This window comes from Herpailurus yagouaroundi, unplaced genomic scaffold (genome assembly GCF_014898765.1).
Source record: "Herpailurus yagouaroundi ecotype Mexico unplaced genomic scaffold, PumYag 250, whole genome shotgun sequence".
In the NCBI taxonomy this organism is placed as follows: Eukaryota; Metazoa; Chordata; class Mammalia; order Carnivora; family Felidae; genus Herpailurus; species Herpailurus yagouaroundi.
In genome coordinates, this window is record NW_024412467.1 from 8,394,034 (window position 1) to 8,411,767 (window position 17,734).

Below are 17,734 nucleotides of genomic sequence, written 5' to 3' on the forward strand. Positions count from 1 at the left end.
GAGGGAGAGACAGAGAATCCCAAGCAGGCTCCACTGTCATTGAGGGGCCTGATGTGGGGCTCAATCCTGTGATGCTTAATGTGTAAATTGGAGAGTAAGAGTAAATGAGGGGAAAAAAATACTCTCATACCTATTACATGGCAGGTACTTAAATGCTTTGTCTTTCCTTGATTTTTTTTTAATTAATGTTGATTTACTATTAATCAACTATTGAGATTGAGAGACAGAGAGAGAGCATAAGCAGGGGAGGGACAGAGGGAGAGGGAGACACGGAATTAGAAGCAGGCTCCAGGCTCTGAGCTGTCAGCACAGAGCCCGACACGGGGCTCAAGCCCACAGACCGTGAGATTGTGACCTGAGCTGAAGTCAGATGCTTAACCGACTAACCCACCCAAGTGCCCCTCCTTGATTTTTTTTTTAATAGATGAATAAACTGAGGATCAAAGAGACTAAATAAAAACCCTACATTCCAGTGGCTAATAACTCACCAACACTTACCAAAAGAGTCAAACCAAAAGGATCGCCCTACTGGGGATGGGAAATGATTCAAAACCATTGAGGTTTTTGGCGAACACAGAGCCATTTATCTCCATGGAAATGAGGCACCGACTGGGTCTAGCCTGATTCCAAGAGGTGCCAGGCATATCTGAAAAACATCGCATAACCAATCCTTGTTGATACACTTAAATACCCAGAAAATGGAGGTTTAACGTTAACTTTTCTAGTTAGCTTACAACCTCTTTGGGTTCAACTTGTCTAAATTTTTATAAGTTCTTTTTTCCTACATGGCAACATCTTATCAGTGCAGGTAAACGCTTCTGTGGTATAATGCATCTCCCACCAACATGAGGACCAACGTTATAAGCATAATGCTTTCTCATTCATTCATGTCTCCGACATAGAACATACTCCTCTTGATAGGACCCATTTTTCTAACAATACTGTGAGTACCATGGTTTAAAATCAGCTGAAACTGTACTGGCACTGGACATACTGTGTATTTTTTAAAGATGGATTCACGAGATAGGATTCTTTTGCCACAATTTGCTTCCTCCTTAAAAGAGGAAGCCCTGATTCAACAGTGAGATGTGTTCTTTGCACATCTCAGATTACAGAAGGTAAAAAATTTGAAAATACCCAGAGCGTCAAAGAAGGGGGCTTTCCTACCCATCTGGTGGGGGCTGTTGACACAACAGTTTGGGAAGGCAATGTGGCAATACATATTAGCTTAGAATACACATGCCTTTTTATTAGGTAATTCCACTCCTAGGAATTTTTCCTTAATAGGTACAGCTCGACATTTATACAAGTACAAACGTTTTTATGTATAACAGCAAACACTGGCCATTAGGAAGGGCCTCATTAAATAAATTTTGACAGTCATCCCACAGGACACTATATAACACTTAAAAATGAAGATGGGTCTATATGTCGTTACGTAGAAGCATGTCCACACTAGGGGGCGCCTGGGTGGCTCAGTGGGTTAAGCGTCCAACTCTTGATTTTGGATCAGGTCATGATCTCATGGACTGTGAGATCCAGCCCCGTGTGGGGCGCTGTGCTGACAGCATCAAGCCTGCTTGGGATTCTGTCCCCCTCTCTGTCCCTCCCCTGATTGCACGCGTGCGCTCTCTTAAAATAAATAAACTTAAAAAAAAAAAAAAGAGAGAGAGGGTATGGAGAAATGGGGTGAGAAGGAAGAAAATCAGAAACTGAGGTTTCACCATATTTCTAGTTACATTCTCTACCGCATCAGCGTACAAGGGATTGGTCACCAAAACCTTTGCGTTTTAGTTGAAGTCAAAGTCTGGGACCAAAAGCCCTTCTGGATGGACAGAAGAGTAGTGAGAAATCAGCCATGTGCCCTCTCCTTCCGACTTGTCCCTTGGGGCCTTCATTTGCCTGTTGACTTCCTATTTCTACAAAGACATAAACAGAGGAACTAAAACCCTATACATCCCACCCTGAAATTACTGCAAACTTTGCAGAAGTCGTCACATTAACCAGAGTAGCTCTCTGTTTCCGGCAAGGTCAATGTCCCTGCCCTGAGTACTTTAGGGACTTGGCAATCGGGTAAATGATTTGCTTGGGAGGGAGGGTTGAGTCGACTTCAAAATGTGAACGCACAAACCCCAAAATTTGTTACACTAGTAAACAAGGGATTACTGTATATCTACTTCATGATCTTTAAAGTAGGGATATTTTTTTTTTTTTCAACGTTTATTTTATTTTTGGGACAGAGAGAGACAGAGCATGAACGGGGGAGGGGCAGAAAGAGAGGGAGACACAGAATCGGAAACAGGCTCCAGGCTCTGAGCCATCAGCCCAGAGCCTGACGCGGGGCTCGAACTCACGGACCGCGAGATCGTGATCTGGCTGAAGTCGGACGCTTAACCGACTGCGCCACCCAGGCGCCCCAAAAGTAGGGATATTTTTTAATGACTGATTTGGGTCATCATTTTATGGATGAAATGCCTCGCACTGAATGAGGTAGGTAAGGGGAACCTGGGTGGCTCAGTCGGTTGAGTGTCTGACTTCAGCTCAGGTCATGATCTCATGGCTCATGGGTTCGAGCCCCACATTGGGCTCTGTGCTAACAGCTCGGAGCCTGGAGCCTGCTTCAGATTCTGTGTCTTCCTCTCTCTCTTCCCCTCCCCCACTCATACTCTGTCTCTCTTCTCAAAAAATGAACATGAAAAAAATTTTTCTTTGAAAAGATAAGGTGGGTGAGTGCATGCTACTTTACTATGACAACACTGATCATTGGTGATGCCTTTTTTCTTGGGCTTCTGTCCTCAGTGGACTTTGAATCTGGATGGAGGGATAAAATGGATCTCGGTCAGATGACTGGAAAGTAAGGCAATGCGGAGATTTGTATGAAATCTATTCAATTCGATTTTAATACTGAATGCCCTCAGGAAAGAGATGCTCGTTTTACACTAGGGTAGCTAATGCCACCCGGGTAAGAACCATGTTTGAGTTTTTCACCAATAAATGCCCCCAATCTAGTATTCTCTCATCATCATAAGTGTTTGTTGACTTGTAACTGCCCTGACCAGGCAACGAGACTGCATTAGGAATTAAAGGAAGAAGGGACAAAGATTCTGGAAAGAAAAGACATGAAGGTATGCAATACGTCATGTGAGAGCACAGCAGAAGGTGGTCTGAATGGATGTTGTGCGACAGAACTTGTGACAGCCCCAAGGAAGATGATTCAAACAGGAGCACATGAAGGAATAACAGGAGTGGCATTTTGACAGCAACATTTTAAGAAATCTGACATTAGTATCCAAATGCATAGGAAGGAGAAAGTGGGACACGAAAATAACTTTCATACTCCAGACCTCAAAACGGCAGTCTACCATAGTCAATGCAGCATGTGTGGATGAGGGGGGTGTTCTCTGAGCTCTCACCAGCCTTTTTCCTTCACCCTACCCGTTCTCTCCCTTTCAGACCATTATCCACTCTGTTCCAGAGCCACCTTCCCTACCCCACTCCCAGACAAAGCCTTTTGTGGCTCCATAATGCTCTGTAACAAGGTATACAAGACCCTCCCCATCCAGTCTCTGCTCGCCTCTCCAACCTCATGCCCAAGCACCCCATGCCTCCCACAGTACTTTCCAGGGCTTTCTGTCAGTTCAGTGCCTCAGTATGCCCCACTTTCTTGGCTCTGTGCCTTCATACATGGCTGCGTCTCCTCCCTATGGTACTCTTCCTATCCCAGCCCCACTAATACTGCCATCAAGCAACCCCCTAGTCCTCTCTTGGTCTCAGCCATACAGGAAACCCTCCTCACCTCCCCAGGTCTAGTTTCATTGGCTTCCCTGATGCTCCCAGAGCACACCGTACTCCCCCATGCGAGCCAGACTAATCATGGGGGATGCACACGGCACCCATGTGTCTATGCCCACAGCACCGTGGCTGGTACGTGCCAGTGTCAAATGGAAGAATAGCATCAGATCAAGATGGGAAGAGACTTGGGGGAAATTGGAATAAAGGTATAACAACAAAAGAACAAACAGATAAACTTGGGTGACTCAGTGGATGTAAGGGTAACTTCTCTCATTGTGCTCCCACTTTGCCTGCTCTCTCTGGTGGTGATTTGCATGTTTGGCCAGCCTATTGCATTCCAATATGTGGTTTGAAAAATTAAACTTTGGCAAGGTATGCTTTGGGAAAAAAAAGAGAGAGAGAGAGAGTCTCCATAACATACCAACACAGACTGCCAACATACCATCTTTTTATAACCTTCTTTGTGAAAAAGAAATCAAATCTTGTTCCAGATTCTAGTACCGCCCCCCTATCCTGATACCATATGCTTTCCTAAGAGAATATAGAAGAGCCTGAAGTACTTGTTCAACCTATGATCAAAGGCAAGAATGTTGTGCAAATGAATCTTGTTCCAAAGCCTGTGTCAACAAAAAGGGGTGGAGGAAGAGGAATGAAGTACTATTTATTAATATTCCCACAACGGATGGAGCACTGTGGGACTTTTTAATGAGTAATCTTATCCTAAACAGTAAGATAAGCCTCATTCGAACATTACAGAGCTGGTGAGTAGAATGCAAATTAGATTTCAACAGAACCAGCACTAATAGGTAGAATTTATATAGAAATAGGCTTCGGGGTGCCAGGGTGGCTCAGTCAGTTAAGCGTCCGACTTCAGCTCAGGCCATGATCTCACGGTTCATGGGTTCGAGCCCCATGTCGGGCTCTGTGCCGGCAGCGTGGAGCCTGGAGCCTGCATTGGATTCTGTGTCTCCCTCTCTCTCTGTCCCACCCCAGCTCACACTCTGTCTCTGTCTCTCTCAGGAATGAATAAACATTAAAAAAATTTTTTTTTTTTTTTAAAGAAATAGGCTTCAAATGGATGTAGAAGAAAAAACAGCTTAGGGTTTAAAATTCCATAAGTGAATAGTCAGTGTTATCCTGGAGGTTTTCAAGCAAAATCTTGATGATCAGACTAAAATTTTGATGATCAGACTATGTAGAGAGCTACATACACGCTAGCTACATTATGGGCACTGGTGTAAATGCTTTACCCAGATTAGCTACTGCAATCTCCTCTATAACTTTAGGTGATTTCTTATCATCCCTATGTTATATAAAAGAAAATGGACCCAAAGACATGAGTGGCTACCACCTGCTGGTCCCAGGCCCTATCACCTCTGGTCTGGATTATTATATTTGTCTCGTAATTAGCTTCTCTGCTTTCATCCTTGCTCCTGTAGTGAATTCTCTATGCAGTAGCCAGGGTGACTGTGATGGTTAATCTTACGTGTCAACTTGGCCAGGCCAAGGGGTGCCCAAATATTTGGGCAACATTACTTCTAGGTGCATCTATCAGGGTGTTTCCAGATGAGATTGGTTTTTGAATCGGTAGACCGAGGAAAGCAGACTGCCTCCTGATGTGAGTGGGTCTCGTCCAATAAGCTGAGGGCCTGAACAGAACCGCAAGGCAGAGGAAGGGAGAATTCATTCTCTCTGCCTGACCACATGAGCTAAGACACTGGTCTTCTGCCCTCAGGAAGGAACTTACACCAGGGGTTCTCCTCATTCTCACGCCTTCAGACTCAGACTTGAACTACACCATCAGGTCTCCTGCAGCTAGTCTCCAGCTTGTAAGCAGCAAATCATGAGACTTCACCTCCATAATTGCACAAGCAAATTGCTTATAATAAATCTCGCTCTATACACACACACACACACACACACACACAATCTCATACTGAAGATATGTACATCTATCTCCTATTGGATTTGGTTCTCTGGATAACCCTTATTAACATAGCGATCTATTTTTTTTTTAATTTTTTTAATGTTTATTCATTAAAAAGAAATTTTTTTAACGTTTATTTATTATTGAGAGCCAGAGAGACACAGAGCGTGAGCATGGGAGGGGCAGAGAGAGGGGGAGACACAGAATCCGAAGCAGGCTCCAGGCTCTGAGCTGTCAGCACAAAGCCCAATGTGGGGCTCAAACTCATGAACCGTGAGATTATGACCTGAGCCAAAGTCAGACACTTAACCAACTGAACCACCCAGGCGCCCCACAGTGATCCATTTAAAACATGATTAAATCACATTAACTTTGTGGGTTAAAATCCTCCGAAGGCTCCTGTTCTCACATGAGACTGAGGCCATAATTACGATAGTCTGCAGGGTCCTCCAGACAGACCCCACTACCTCTCCGACTTCATCTCCTACAGTCCCCCCTGCTAGACAGACAGACACACACACACACACCTCCTTGCTGTACCTGAACACCAAACACAACCCCAGTTTCAGACTGCCACACTGCTCCCCTCTGCCCAAAACTCTCTTCTGCCTAATATGTATACAGCCGGTTCCCCAGGCCCTCCATGTCTCTGCCTAGATAATACCTTGTTGGTGAGATTTCCCCGACCATCCGATGCATAGTAGGAACCCCTCTCCTGCACCACTTGCTATCCCCTTGCCCTGCTTTAACTCAGAGCATCTATCATCATACCAACAAGTACCTGCTTGTCAGTATCTGTGCCCCGCACTAAAATCTGAGCTATCTAAACACTAGGCCTTGATCCAATTGCTCACGACCATATCTTGACCGTCAGAACGATCCGTGGCACAATAAATATTTTTGTGTCCGTTGAATCAATGGAGCCCAAGCAACCAGATTTGAGACCCAGTCTCAGATGTGAAACCATCCTGGCATCCAGAAAGGAGCTACGACAGAGATGCTCAGCCCAAAGAGTGTGGTTTCCTTTTACTGCTCTTCAGTCTTGCTACACCTCACCACTTGCCTTGAGTAAGTGAGTGGTGAGCACTAGGCGTGGATGAGAACTTGGGTCCAGAAAGCCAACTCCTTCTTGAGTCATCCTGACTCGGTTTCTCACGCTCTTACAATTTGCTCCTGTTTCTCCGATGCTATCTGGCCTGCAGCAGCTCCCTCCACGGTAGGAAAATAGAGTATCGAATTTGCATTTCAAATCAGTGACTTGACTAATACAAAGTCAAAGTCATTATCCTCAGAACCCTTTTAAGTTTCAGCAGTGAGAATACTGAAGTCATTTACAAATAAATGATGTCAGATGAAGTCACTGAAAACCTGGCACAGATAATTTCACTTTACCCCGAAGTAAAGTGAAGGGAAAGCCGAAGACTAACCTTGTAAACTGAAATGTTTTAGTAGCAGAATCCAACGGAATCAGAGAAGGCCTTAAATTGGCAGAATTTACTTCTGTGCATTTAATGTACTACAAGACGGGAAGGCAGAGAACTGGAGAATTTTAGTGCCTCAGGCCACGACTAGAGGAGGGGACAAAAAAATGTTTGTGACATTGCTGGCCTACGATGCCTTGTTATTTCCTGCAGCTCCAGAGAATTCTCAATAAAAAATAGTCAAAATGATACTAGTCTATACATATCAAGCCAACAAGTTATTCTATTACTATATTCTTATTGGAGGTAATCAGCTTTTAAATAAATGGTAGCCTGAGATACTGGGCCATCTGATCTCTTACATCCATCAGAAATGTTCGTATCTGTTCACTGTTACGGGGTTTTTTGAAGGTTTTATTTATTTTGACTATTTTAATTTTAATTCCAGTATAGTTAACAGACAGTACCATATTAGCTTCAGGTGTACAATACAGTGATTCAACACTTCCATACACAACTCAGGGCTCATCACGATACGTGTGCTCTTAATCCCCGCATCACGTATTTCACCCATCCCCCACCCACCTCCCCTCTGGTAACCACCAGTTTGTTCTCTGTAGTCAAGAGTCTGTTTTTTGGGGGTTTTTTTGGTTTGCTTTTTTTTTCATTTGTTCATTTGTTGTTTCTTAAATTCTACATATATGTAAAATCATGTGGTATTTGTCTTTCTCTGACCAATGTATTTTGCTTATCATGATACTCTCTAGATCCATCCATGTTGTTGCAAATAGCAAGATTTCATTCTATTTTATAGCTGAATAATATTCCTCGTGTATATACACCACATCGTTTATCCATTCATCTATTGAGGGACACTTGAACTGCTTCCATAGCTTGGCTATTATACATAATGCTGCAATAAATATGGGGTGCACATATCCTTTCAAATTAGTGTTTTCATGTTCTTTGGGGAGATACCCTCATCTATTCACTTTTAAAGTTGTGCTGGTTTTCCTCGAAGTCCTACTTCTCGCTCTTCAATCGAAGCCCCGAGCCATTAGCCAATCTTTGGACAAATCCAACAGAGAAATCTCTCTCTCTACCCTAATTGCCAGTCTGTGGGTGTCTCAGAATAGTAGTAAGGTTGAAATCACCTATAAAACTATCTTCTTATAAAAGGCTAAAGAGGAAGATGGTCTAGTTTTTACAGGATTTCCTTTCTCTAAAACATTACTGAAAAACAGAACAGCTCAGCACACAGTAGAACTTATTAGGAAAGAAAGAACTAAAACAGCCCCAACTTAAAAGAGACTCAGCACTTGACTGGAGTTCTCACTCAATGCCTCCTACCACTCTCTGAGATAGGGATGATCATCCCCCTACCTCCCTCCACCCCACAGGAGAGGAAAGGAAGGTTCAGAGAAGCCAAAGATCTTGCCTAAAGTCACACACGTTGATGAGAAAGCCTGAACCTGAGCCTGGTCTTCCTACCTCCAAATCTGCACTCATGTTTAAATTTTTTTTTTTTAATTTTTAATGTTTATTTATTCTTGAAAGAGGGGGGGGGGAGGGGGGGAAGGGGCAGAGAGAACTGGAGACGCTGAATCCAAAGCAGGCTCCAGGCTCTGAGCTGTCAGCACAGAGTCCAACACAGGGCCCAAACCCACAAACCATGAGATCATGACCTGAGCCGAAGTCGGACGCTCAACTGACTGAGCCACCAGACACCCCCAAATCTGCACTCTTAACCACCACGCTGCACTGGAAAGGGAAAATGGAGGTGGTAGTCAAAAAATGTCATTCCTTCTGAAATCCTAATGTAGTTACCAGTTAGAATCCAGGCACAAACACCCGCAGGTTCTCTGCTTCATTTGGAAGCTACCAACCCATGCGGGTGCACATGTGTGCACGGGTACATGCACGTGCACACACACACACACACACACACACACGCACACATGCGCCAGCGCACGCACGCACTGCAAATCTTTCCAAACTGTAAATGTCTCCAAGGCCATATGTGGGCTTTTCTTAAAGGTCACTCAACAGGCCCCAAGGAAAAGAAGGGCTTGGTCTAAAAAGTTTTATATTTCCTCTCACTTTTTTAAACATTGGAAAATCCATTTGGCTCAGAGAAATGAATAGTAAAAGGAGTTCTAACTACTTAGAGCCAACAAAATGTAATGGAAAAAAGTCAAGAATACGGCTGGACGTTATTTTCTTTTTGCTCAGCACATCCTGTCTTTAATCTGAAAGGTAAATAGGCCATGCCCAACATACCGACTCTTTTCAGGTGAAATTATCTAGGTTATAAAAACAAGCAACAACTGTGTCTCCATTATGCTCTAATTCGTGGCTGACAGAAATAGCTTCCAGAATAAATCAGAGAGGCAAAAATTGCTCACAGGGGAGCAAACCCACAAATTTTCCCTCCTTTGATAATGGACTTTTGTGAATTTTTTTTCTTCCACTTGAATTATAACTGTGTGGTATCATTATCTGGAGGAGTATGTTGCAAATGCCAGAAAAGGAAATTTTGAATTTTCATGTTTGAGTTATTTAAATCCACAGGAGAGAGAAAGAGAGAGTTTTTGCATATCATTAGTTAGTAGACGAACATCCCTGGGATATTTAACCTTCAAGTACAAGAGCAAGTAATTTTGCAACACCTCGCTCCATAACCCCACAATATCAACTTCTTGACTCCACAATGCACGTAATGGTCTGTGAGTTCAGCCATGCTAATGAGAGCTAGGCCCATCTCTGTCCTATATATTTAGCTTCCTTGCTCCTTGCTTTATGCCACACTTTCTTCTGTATATTACAGCTGAGCAAAGAGTCTAACAGAAACTGTCATCAGAAATAGAACACGTTAAGTTTCCTTCAACAAGAAACGAGCTATACTCATGGATTATTTGAAGCAAAGTCCATCACATTCCTTTCTCTGGATGTCATTTAAATCAAGAATTACCTACAGGGAATAATTTGAAGCAGTGTTCTCCAGAGCCGGAGTTGTGGGGAAGTTAATGGGTAGTCCCCTAAAAAGGTGGGGATGCTTCCTCAGGAGAAGTTAAACATGGTCCCCTTGCTTTTCTTTTAACCACAAGATTTCACAGAGCCTCTAGAATGCATTATGATCCTTCCGAGAAAGGAATGGAGAACATACCAGTTTCTGAGCTAATCGGACCATGGGACAGTTTAGTCAAGGATCACCTCTGTTTCACAGCACTAGAGGTCCACAGAACGCACGTGGGTTGGGGGCACCTATCGGAAGGCCCGATCTCCCTAAAGATAGGGAATGACCTGGCTCACGTCCAATGGTCAGGTCAGACACCCCACATCTATCCACACTGCTCTCCCAGAGCACACTGATCTTGGGAACAGAGAGAATTTAAGCTCACAGCAACGTGGTCAGGGATACTTCTTAGGGAAAACAAGAATGTACTTATACATTCTTAAGGACAGAATGTATAAAAAGCTTTATTAAATTATGAAAGTATACCAGTACCGCATCCAGCAGGGGGACCATTCCATTTGACCCCTCTCATAATGAGGAAGGGAGGGAGAAGGATCTTAGCAACACCATCTCAAAGACACGGTATGCGCGAGAAGTCTTTCCCAGCCAATACTTAGAAGATGTCATGCAATCATATTTAAAGTCAGAAATTAGTAGTATATGGCTGATTCAAATGTGTCACATATTTCTCTGCAGCCTTGAAAACGCAAAACACATCTGATACCTTTACTATTAACATTGAATATCTATACTGGAGTGCAAATTAAAATGTGCGGGATTGGACACATTTTTTAATAGTTTTTTAAAAGTTCCAGCATCAGAGAGATATAAAAACTACCAAGCCATTTGACTTTCTGGTTTGGAGTACTCCCCAACAATGAGGAAGTCTGATCATAGATGACAGAATACTCTCATTGTCCTAACTCCTACCCTCAAATTGCCAAAGGGGAACCGAGAAGCCGTTGTGTTGTTTTTAACTGGGAACTGAGATCTCGTGCACCAATCCTTGTGACAGCGTGCACTCCTTGTCAGTATGAGGTACCACCTCTGCCTGTGGACCCTCTACCCAGCGCTGACAAGCACAAACTTGAATCCTGAACTATTAGGTCTCATGGCAAAACCTGAACTCCGTATCCTGCTTTTCAAACATCACTAACTCCCAGACAAAAATTTCCCTCCTGCCTTTAACCAAACGCTGCTTCTGACTCCTTTGTTTCAAAGATTAGCAAGGGTCCAAAAATTATGTGAGAAGGTCAGAAAGAATCCTTTCAGAAGCACAGCATTCAGCAGCAAAGCAAGACCAAAGGAAACCGAAGCTGCCCCTCAACAACAAGGTCACTTCCTTAAGCAACACACACTGATAACATGAGGAAGGACCAAGCACAGACGTCACTGAACGAGGCGTCCTCTTCACAGCCTGCTACACCTGCAACAGCCCCCACCTGCACTCCACCCTCCTGGCCCTGCTCTGCCTTTTCTCTAAGCCCTGTTGCCCAATCCTCTGTAACTCACCCAGTTATTATGTTTATTGTTTATTATGCAACTGCCTTTGATAGCATATAAGCCCCTAAAAGCGAGGACCTCTGCTGGCTTTGTTTCTCAAACTGATAAATCCCAGTGACTGGCACAGATCCTGGGACACTCGTCATCTTTGGATCCCAGAGTTCAAAACTTAAGGAAAGGATTATAGTCACTTTCCTTTTTTATTTATTTTTCATTTTCATTGGGGGGGGGGGGGGGGAGGGGAGGGGGGAGGGGGGGAATCCTAAGCAGGCTCCAGGCCCAGCACAGAGCCTGACATGGGGCTGGATCCCACCACCCTGGGATAATGACCTGAGCCAAAATCAAGAGTCAGACATTCAACCGACTGAGCCACCTGGGCATCCCTAGTCACTTTCCTTTTTACCCAAAAATCATTCCAAGGCTTCTCCCTACCCTAATCCTCAATCAAAAAAAGTTTTTTAATCAATATAAATGGGCTTGAGAACATGACATTTTGATGAAATTAACAAGAAAGAGCAAAATTTATTTCACCTTAAATTGTTAATCTATTTTTTAAAAAAAGTATGCTTAGTAAATACACCGCTTTATAAATGACTCTACATCCTTAATGATTCCTCTGTCCTTGCTTCCCTTGATTTAAGCACTGGTCACTATACCTGAACTATTCAATTTCCTTCTCTAGTCAGGGCATGAAACCTAGATTTGTCTGGTGATTATTACACTTTTTGTCTAATAAATAATAACAGTCTGCCCAGATGAGGCCCTACCAAAGCACAGATAAAAGGTAAATATTATAACTTGGACATCAGGCCTCTGCCATGCTGAGATGCCAGTCTGCATCCCGCATGACTCTTAATTCATCCTCGGTTTAAGAGAGTAGTTGACTCATGGGGCGCCTGGGTGGCTCAGTTGGATGAGCTTCCGACTTTGGCTCAGGTCATGATCCCGTGGTCCGTGAGTTTGAGCCCCGCATCAGGCTCTGTGCTGACAGCTCAGAGCCTGGAACCTGCTTTGGATTCTGTGTCTCCTTCTCTCTCTGCCCCTCCCCTGTTCATGCTCTGTCTCTCTCTGTCTCAAAAATAAACAAACATGAAAAAAAAATTTTTTTAAGAGTAGTTGATCCAAGGGGCGCCTGGGTGGCGCAGTCGGTTAAGCGTCCGACTTCAGCCAGGTCACGATCTCGCGGTCCGTGAGTTCGAGCCCCGCGTCGGGCTCTGGGCTGATGGCTCAGAACCTGGAGCCTGTTTCCGATTCTGTGTCTCCCTCTCTCTCTGCCCCTCCCCCGTTCATGCTCTGTCTGTCTGTCCCCAAAAAAATAAATAAACGTTGGAGAAAAAAAAAAAAAGAGTAGTTGATTCAAATACATACAGGAGACAGGAAGGTAATATAAACAGAGGAAAGATCGTCTCTTTGGGGCCTACAAATACAGGCCTGGATGGAGTAGCTAGATCTTACCACTTTTTCATTTTTTCATGAAATTTCCCAATTGGGGATCCAAATAAAAATGTGTTGAGCCCAGACATGACCCATGAGCGTCAATTTACAACTCTTGTTTAAAGCCTCAGTTCAGAGATCACTGCCACCAGGATGCCCCCTCCCATCCCCAAGCAGGCGAGACAGTCTGCTGGTATACTACATCTAGCTACCCTTGACCTTGCCAAACTTGGACAGTTCCTTCAATGAGTCCATCTTCCCTATGGGACAACAACCAGCAGAGTGCCTGGCACACGGTAGGAGCTCAAAAGATATTTGAATAAATGAAAATCTGAATAGGACCACTGGGTTCACACTTGCAGTAGCCACCTTGAATTCAACAGTCTGTTTCCTATCTTCACACCTTAATCAACCAGACTCCAGGGAAATGCACCATCAAGGTCATGACCATTGATACCAAGTGTCACACTAAAAGACGAAGGCCCACTCCTGGAGATCTATCTACATACTCTCTTTATTATGAGGAATAAGTACCATTCAGCATATTGTGAAGACAGAAAAAAAAAAGGGGGGGGAGATAAGCACAAAGTAAAAGAGTTATGTATCATGTGCTTTGTAAGAGACGAGAGAGTATATGAAAGAAAATTCAGTTAACAGCCACCTGGTCTATTATCCAACACTGGATGAGCTCCTTACAGATGGGAGTTAACTAAAATGTGTGAAAAATATTTCTATTTTGTTTCTTACCTAGCACTTTAAGAACAGATCCTCTTATTCAACCAGTAATTAAAGATCACGTATACATTATGCTTTGCCTAAAAAACAGTAAATACGGGATTTACCATTCCAGACACTATTTGGAAACAGACCCAAACATGGAATTAATCTCCAAAACAGAAGGCTGTTGTAGCAAACCCTGGTTTCTGAGAAAGCCACCGAAATCTATCCTGGGCTTTGACAGTTCTCCCCGTTGTATTTTCTCACGCTCGTGATGAAAGCTTCAAGGAGAACTTACATCTGTGCAGAAGAGGCACTGGCATTCCTGGAGTGTGGTCATCTTGTCCAGGGACTGTTCACACAGGCAGAGTTTGCAAGTGACGAGGGGGGACGGAGCCAGGTCTCCCGGCGTCGGATTTTCGGTGGTCATGGTGAGACAGTGGAACCTACCAGCTGAGCCCATCAGCCCATCAGCCTTCTTCAGTCTCCTCAACCCCTACAGGAAGGTCCAAAGCAGAAAACATTGCATTCATTAATACAACTGTTGTTTAACCAACACATTTGGGCACCAACAGAGCAAACCTTCACTTTCCGGGATATCTAGGCATACATCAAAGGCATTTCTGAGAGCCATGGCCTATAGAGCTTGCCACCTTGGCAAGGTGCTCCTGGAGAAATTGAAGGTGACCTCACCATACTGACTCATATAATGTAAATTATGGGAACGAAAAGACCACAAGGAATAAACACGCCATTTAGGAGTTGCATACTATAATCCAACAGATTAAAAAAAACAACAACAACTTGAAAATAGGATGCCCCACTCAAAAAATTACACAAAGAATTACCATGAGATCCAACAATTCTGCTTCTCAGCATACACCCAAAAGAATTGAAACCAGGATGGAAACCGATACTTGGCACACCAATGCTCACAGCACCATTATTCACAATTAGCCAAAAAGTGGAAACACTCTAAATGCCCATCAAGAGATGAAGGGATAAACAAAATGTGATATGAACATTCAATGGAATATTATTCACCTTTAAAAGGGAATAGGAGGATGAACCTTAAAGTCATTATGCTCAGTGAAATAAGCCAGACACGAAAGGGCAAACATCGTATGATTCCATCAATAGGAGGTATCTAGAGCCATCATATGCGGAGAGACAGAGAGTAGAAAGGTGGGGTTGGGAGAGGGGGAAATACAGAGTTACCATTTAATGGGTACAAAGTTTCTGTTGGGAATGATGGCAAAGTTCTGGAAATGGAGAACGTGATAGTTACACAACACTGTGGGTGTACTTCATGCCACCGAATTACACACTTACAACAACTGAAATGGTACACTTTACGTTCTATAGGTTTCATACCAATCAACTTTCTTGAAGGGGGGATCAGTGCTAATTGTGTTCTGTCACATATGTCCTTGCATTTACTCTTTTGCAACCATGATGATTATTTCCTTCATCTTATAGAGATGCTAAGCAATCATAACTTCTTCTGAAGAGGAGTTAAATAATCTGCCTGGGTTCTCAGAGCTTGTATAGAGCAGAGCAAAATTCGAACCTCCATCTTCTGAGACCAAGCCCAGTCCTGGCCCCTTACACCAGAGACTGGATATTATGTGGAAGGATGGAACGGGGAAAGAAAGAAGTTAGAAGGGGTAGGGAGAGAGGAAACCCGAGACAAAGAGATAAAGAGACAAACAGCCCATGACTACAACTATCGAAGGTCACCGAAACTGTGCAGAGTAAAATCTGTCTCTAAATATGGCGAGACAATAGGATTTTCCTACACTGAAAAATAAAAATTATAACTGAAACCCTTCTACTTGTTTTTATTCAGATTACCTTTAGAAGAGGTAAAATAATTGTGAAAGTAATCTATAGTTTATAGCACATCAAGAAATTTCATGTTCTAATTAAAGAGAAGGAAAATCCTAAAGTTCTTACCATTTCAAGAGAGTATGGCCAATCCTAATAAATTCTGCCACAGAAATAAATGTAAATACGCTCTCCCCCTACAAGAACCAGACTCTTCTCATCCCCATTTTGGAGCAAAAGAAATTACATGTTTGGCATTTGTTATGTAGCCCCACAGTGGCTTATGTCTCAACATACAGGTACAAAAGTATGACAAGGGAGAAAAAAACAAATTGTATTGGATGGAAAGAAAAAAGATATAGGAGATCTAACTGCACTAACTTTCTTAATGTCACACCAGAAAGAATCAACAGTTATTATAAACTCTAGTAACCTGAAATATTCAAGGCTTTTTACCTAGTCCCTCAGTAGTAGACTTGATTAAAAATAAATTTAAATAGGAAGCTAACCGATAATTGGCTTCCATGATAGTATTTCTTGGGAAAGGCCATATACAGCTTAAGATGTGGTGTTCTTATTTACCTATTAATGAGCTATCACCCAAGAGCAAATCAACCTACGTATAAAATTCAGGATTTTGAAGTTAAAGAAAAAAAATCTCTCTTTAGGGTCAATTAGTGATCTTACCTCTCTCCTCTTTCCAGGTGATGCTTAGACAACCATCACCTGTTTGTTTCTCCAAGTAACACACACATCACCAATTTCATCCAAGTGCTGTCTTCACATTTCTATCTTCCCCACATGGTGTATACACCATATTCTGATGATCTTTGCCCACAAAAAGAGAAATCCCTAGTCAAACATCAAGAAGAAATGCAGCCAGTACACTTAGCCTGATGAGCACTGAGTAACGTATAGAATTGTTGAATGACTTCAGTGTAGCCCTGAAACTAATATAACACTGTATGTTAATTACACTGGAAATAAAATGTTAAAACTTAATAAAGTTTTTTTAAAGGAAGGAGGAGGAGGGGTGAGAGGAGGTGGAGAAGGCCACAGCAAAGAAGAAGAAATGTAGCCAGTAAATGCTTCTGGAGGGAAGAGGGGACTGACACAGACCAGAACCTCCCCATGTCACAAATGTCAATTACGGGAAGAGCCCATTTGGAGGAAGCTGTTAGGAACAGGTAAGTCCTGCTGTTCCAACACAGCAGGAGATATAGGAATTCTTCAGCAAAGTCAATTATTTCTTAGTCTCAAACCACATTTTTTTTTTAATTTTTAAAATTAAAAAAAAATTTTTTATCTCTACCCCCAATGTGGGCTTGAACTCACAACCCCAAGGCCAAGAGTCTCATGCTCTACTGCCTGAGCCAGCCAGGTGCCCCTATAACATTTTTTAGAAAGAGACATAGGACACTCACAAAATGAAGACATAATTGCATACTCCTTAGATTATCCCTTAGAAATGGTCTTTTGAGGGTGTCTGGGTGGCTCAGTTGGTTGAGCGTCCAAATTCGGCTCAGGTCATGATCTTGGCGCTCATGAGTTCGAGCCTTGTGTCACACTCTCTGCTGTCAGCGCAGAGCCCGCTTCAGATCCTCTGTCCCCCCTCTCTCTGCCCCTCCCCCACTTGCACTCTCTCTCTCTCTCAAAAATAAATATTTAAAAAAAGTTAATAGTGAAACATGGTCTTACCACCTGCCATATCCTTACGTTGTGAGTTAAAAACCAAAGTTATAAAAATATAAAAATATCTAATACCTCCGGGGCGCCTGGGTGGCTCAGTCGGTTAAGCGTCCGACTTCGGCTCAGGTCATGATCTCACGGTCTGTGAGTTCGAGCCCCGCGTCGGGCTCTGTGCTGACAGCTCAGAGCCTGGAGCCTGTTTCAGATTCTGTGTCTCCCTCTCTCTCTGACCGTCCCCCGTTCATGCTCTCTGTCTCAAAAATAAATAAACATTTAAAAAAAATTTTTTTTTAAATATCTATTACCTCCAAGTTTCTTCCTGTCCACTTTATTTGTCGTTATTTGTGTGTGTGTGTATGTGTGTGTGTGTGTATGTGTGTGTGTATGTGTGTGTGTATGTGTGTGTGT

General features: G+C 43.0%; 1 protein-coding gene across 5 annotated transcripts in view; it reads right to left on the reverse strand.

Annotated features, from left to right (window-relative positions):
• The window catches only part of RNF144B (ring finger protein 144B), a 184,220-nt gene that overhangs the window by 55,584 nt on the left and 110,902 nt on the right, over nucleotides 1-17,734 (reverse strand). For all 5 annotated transcript variants that reach the window (XM_040460601.1, XM_040460602.1, XM_040460603.1 and 2 more), the window contains exon 2: nucleotides 14,109-14,306. In XM_040460601.1, coding sequence (XP_040316535.1) covers nucleotides 14,109-14,273 — 165 coding nt within the window. In that variant the 5' untranslated portion in view covers nucleotides 14,274-14,306. The remainder of the gene's footprint in view (nucleotides 1-14,108; nucleotides 14,307-17,734) is intronic.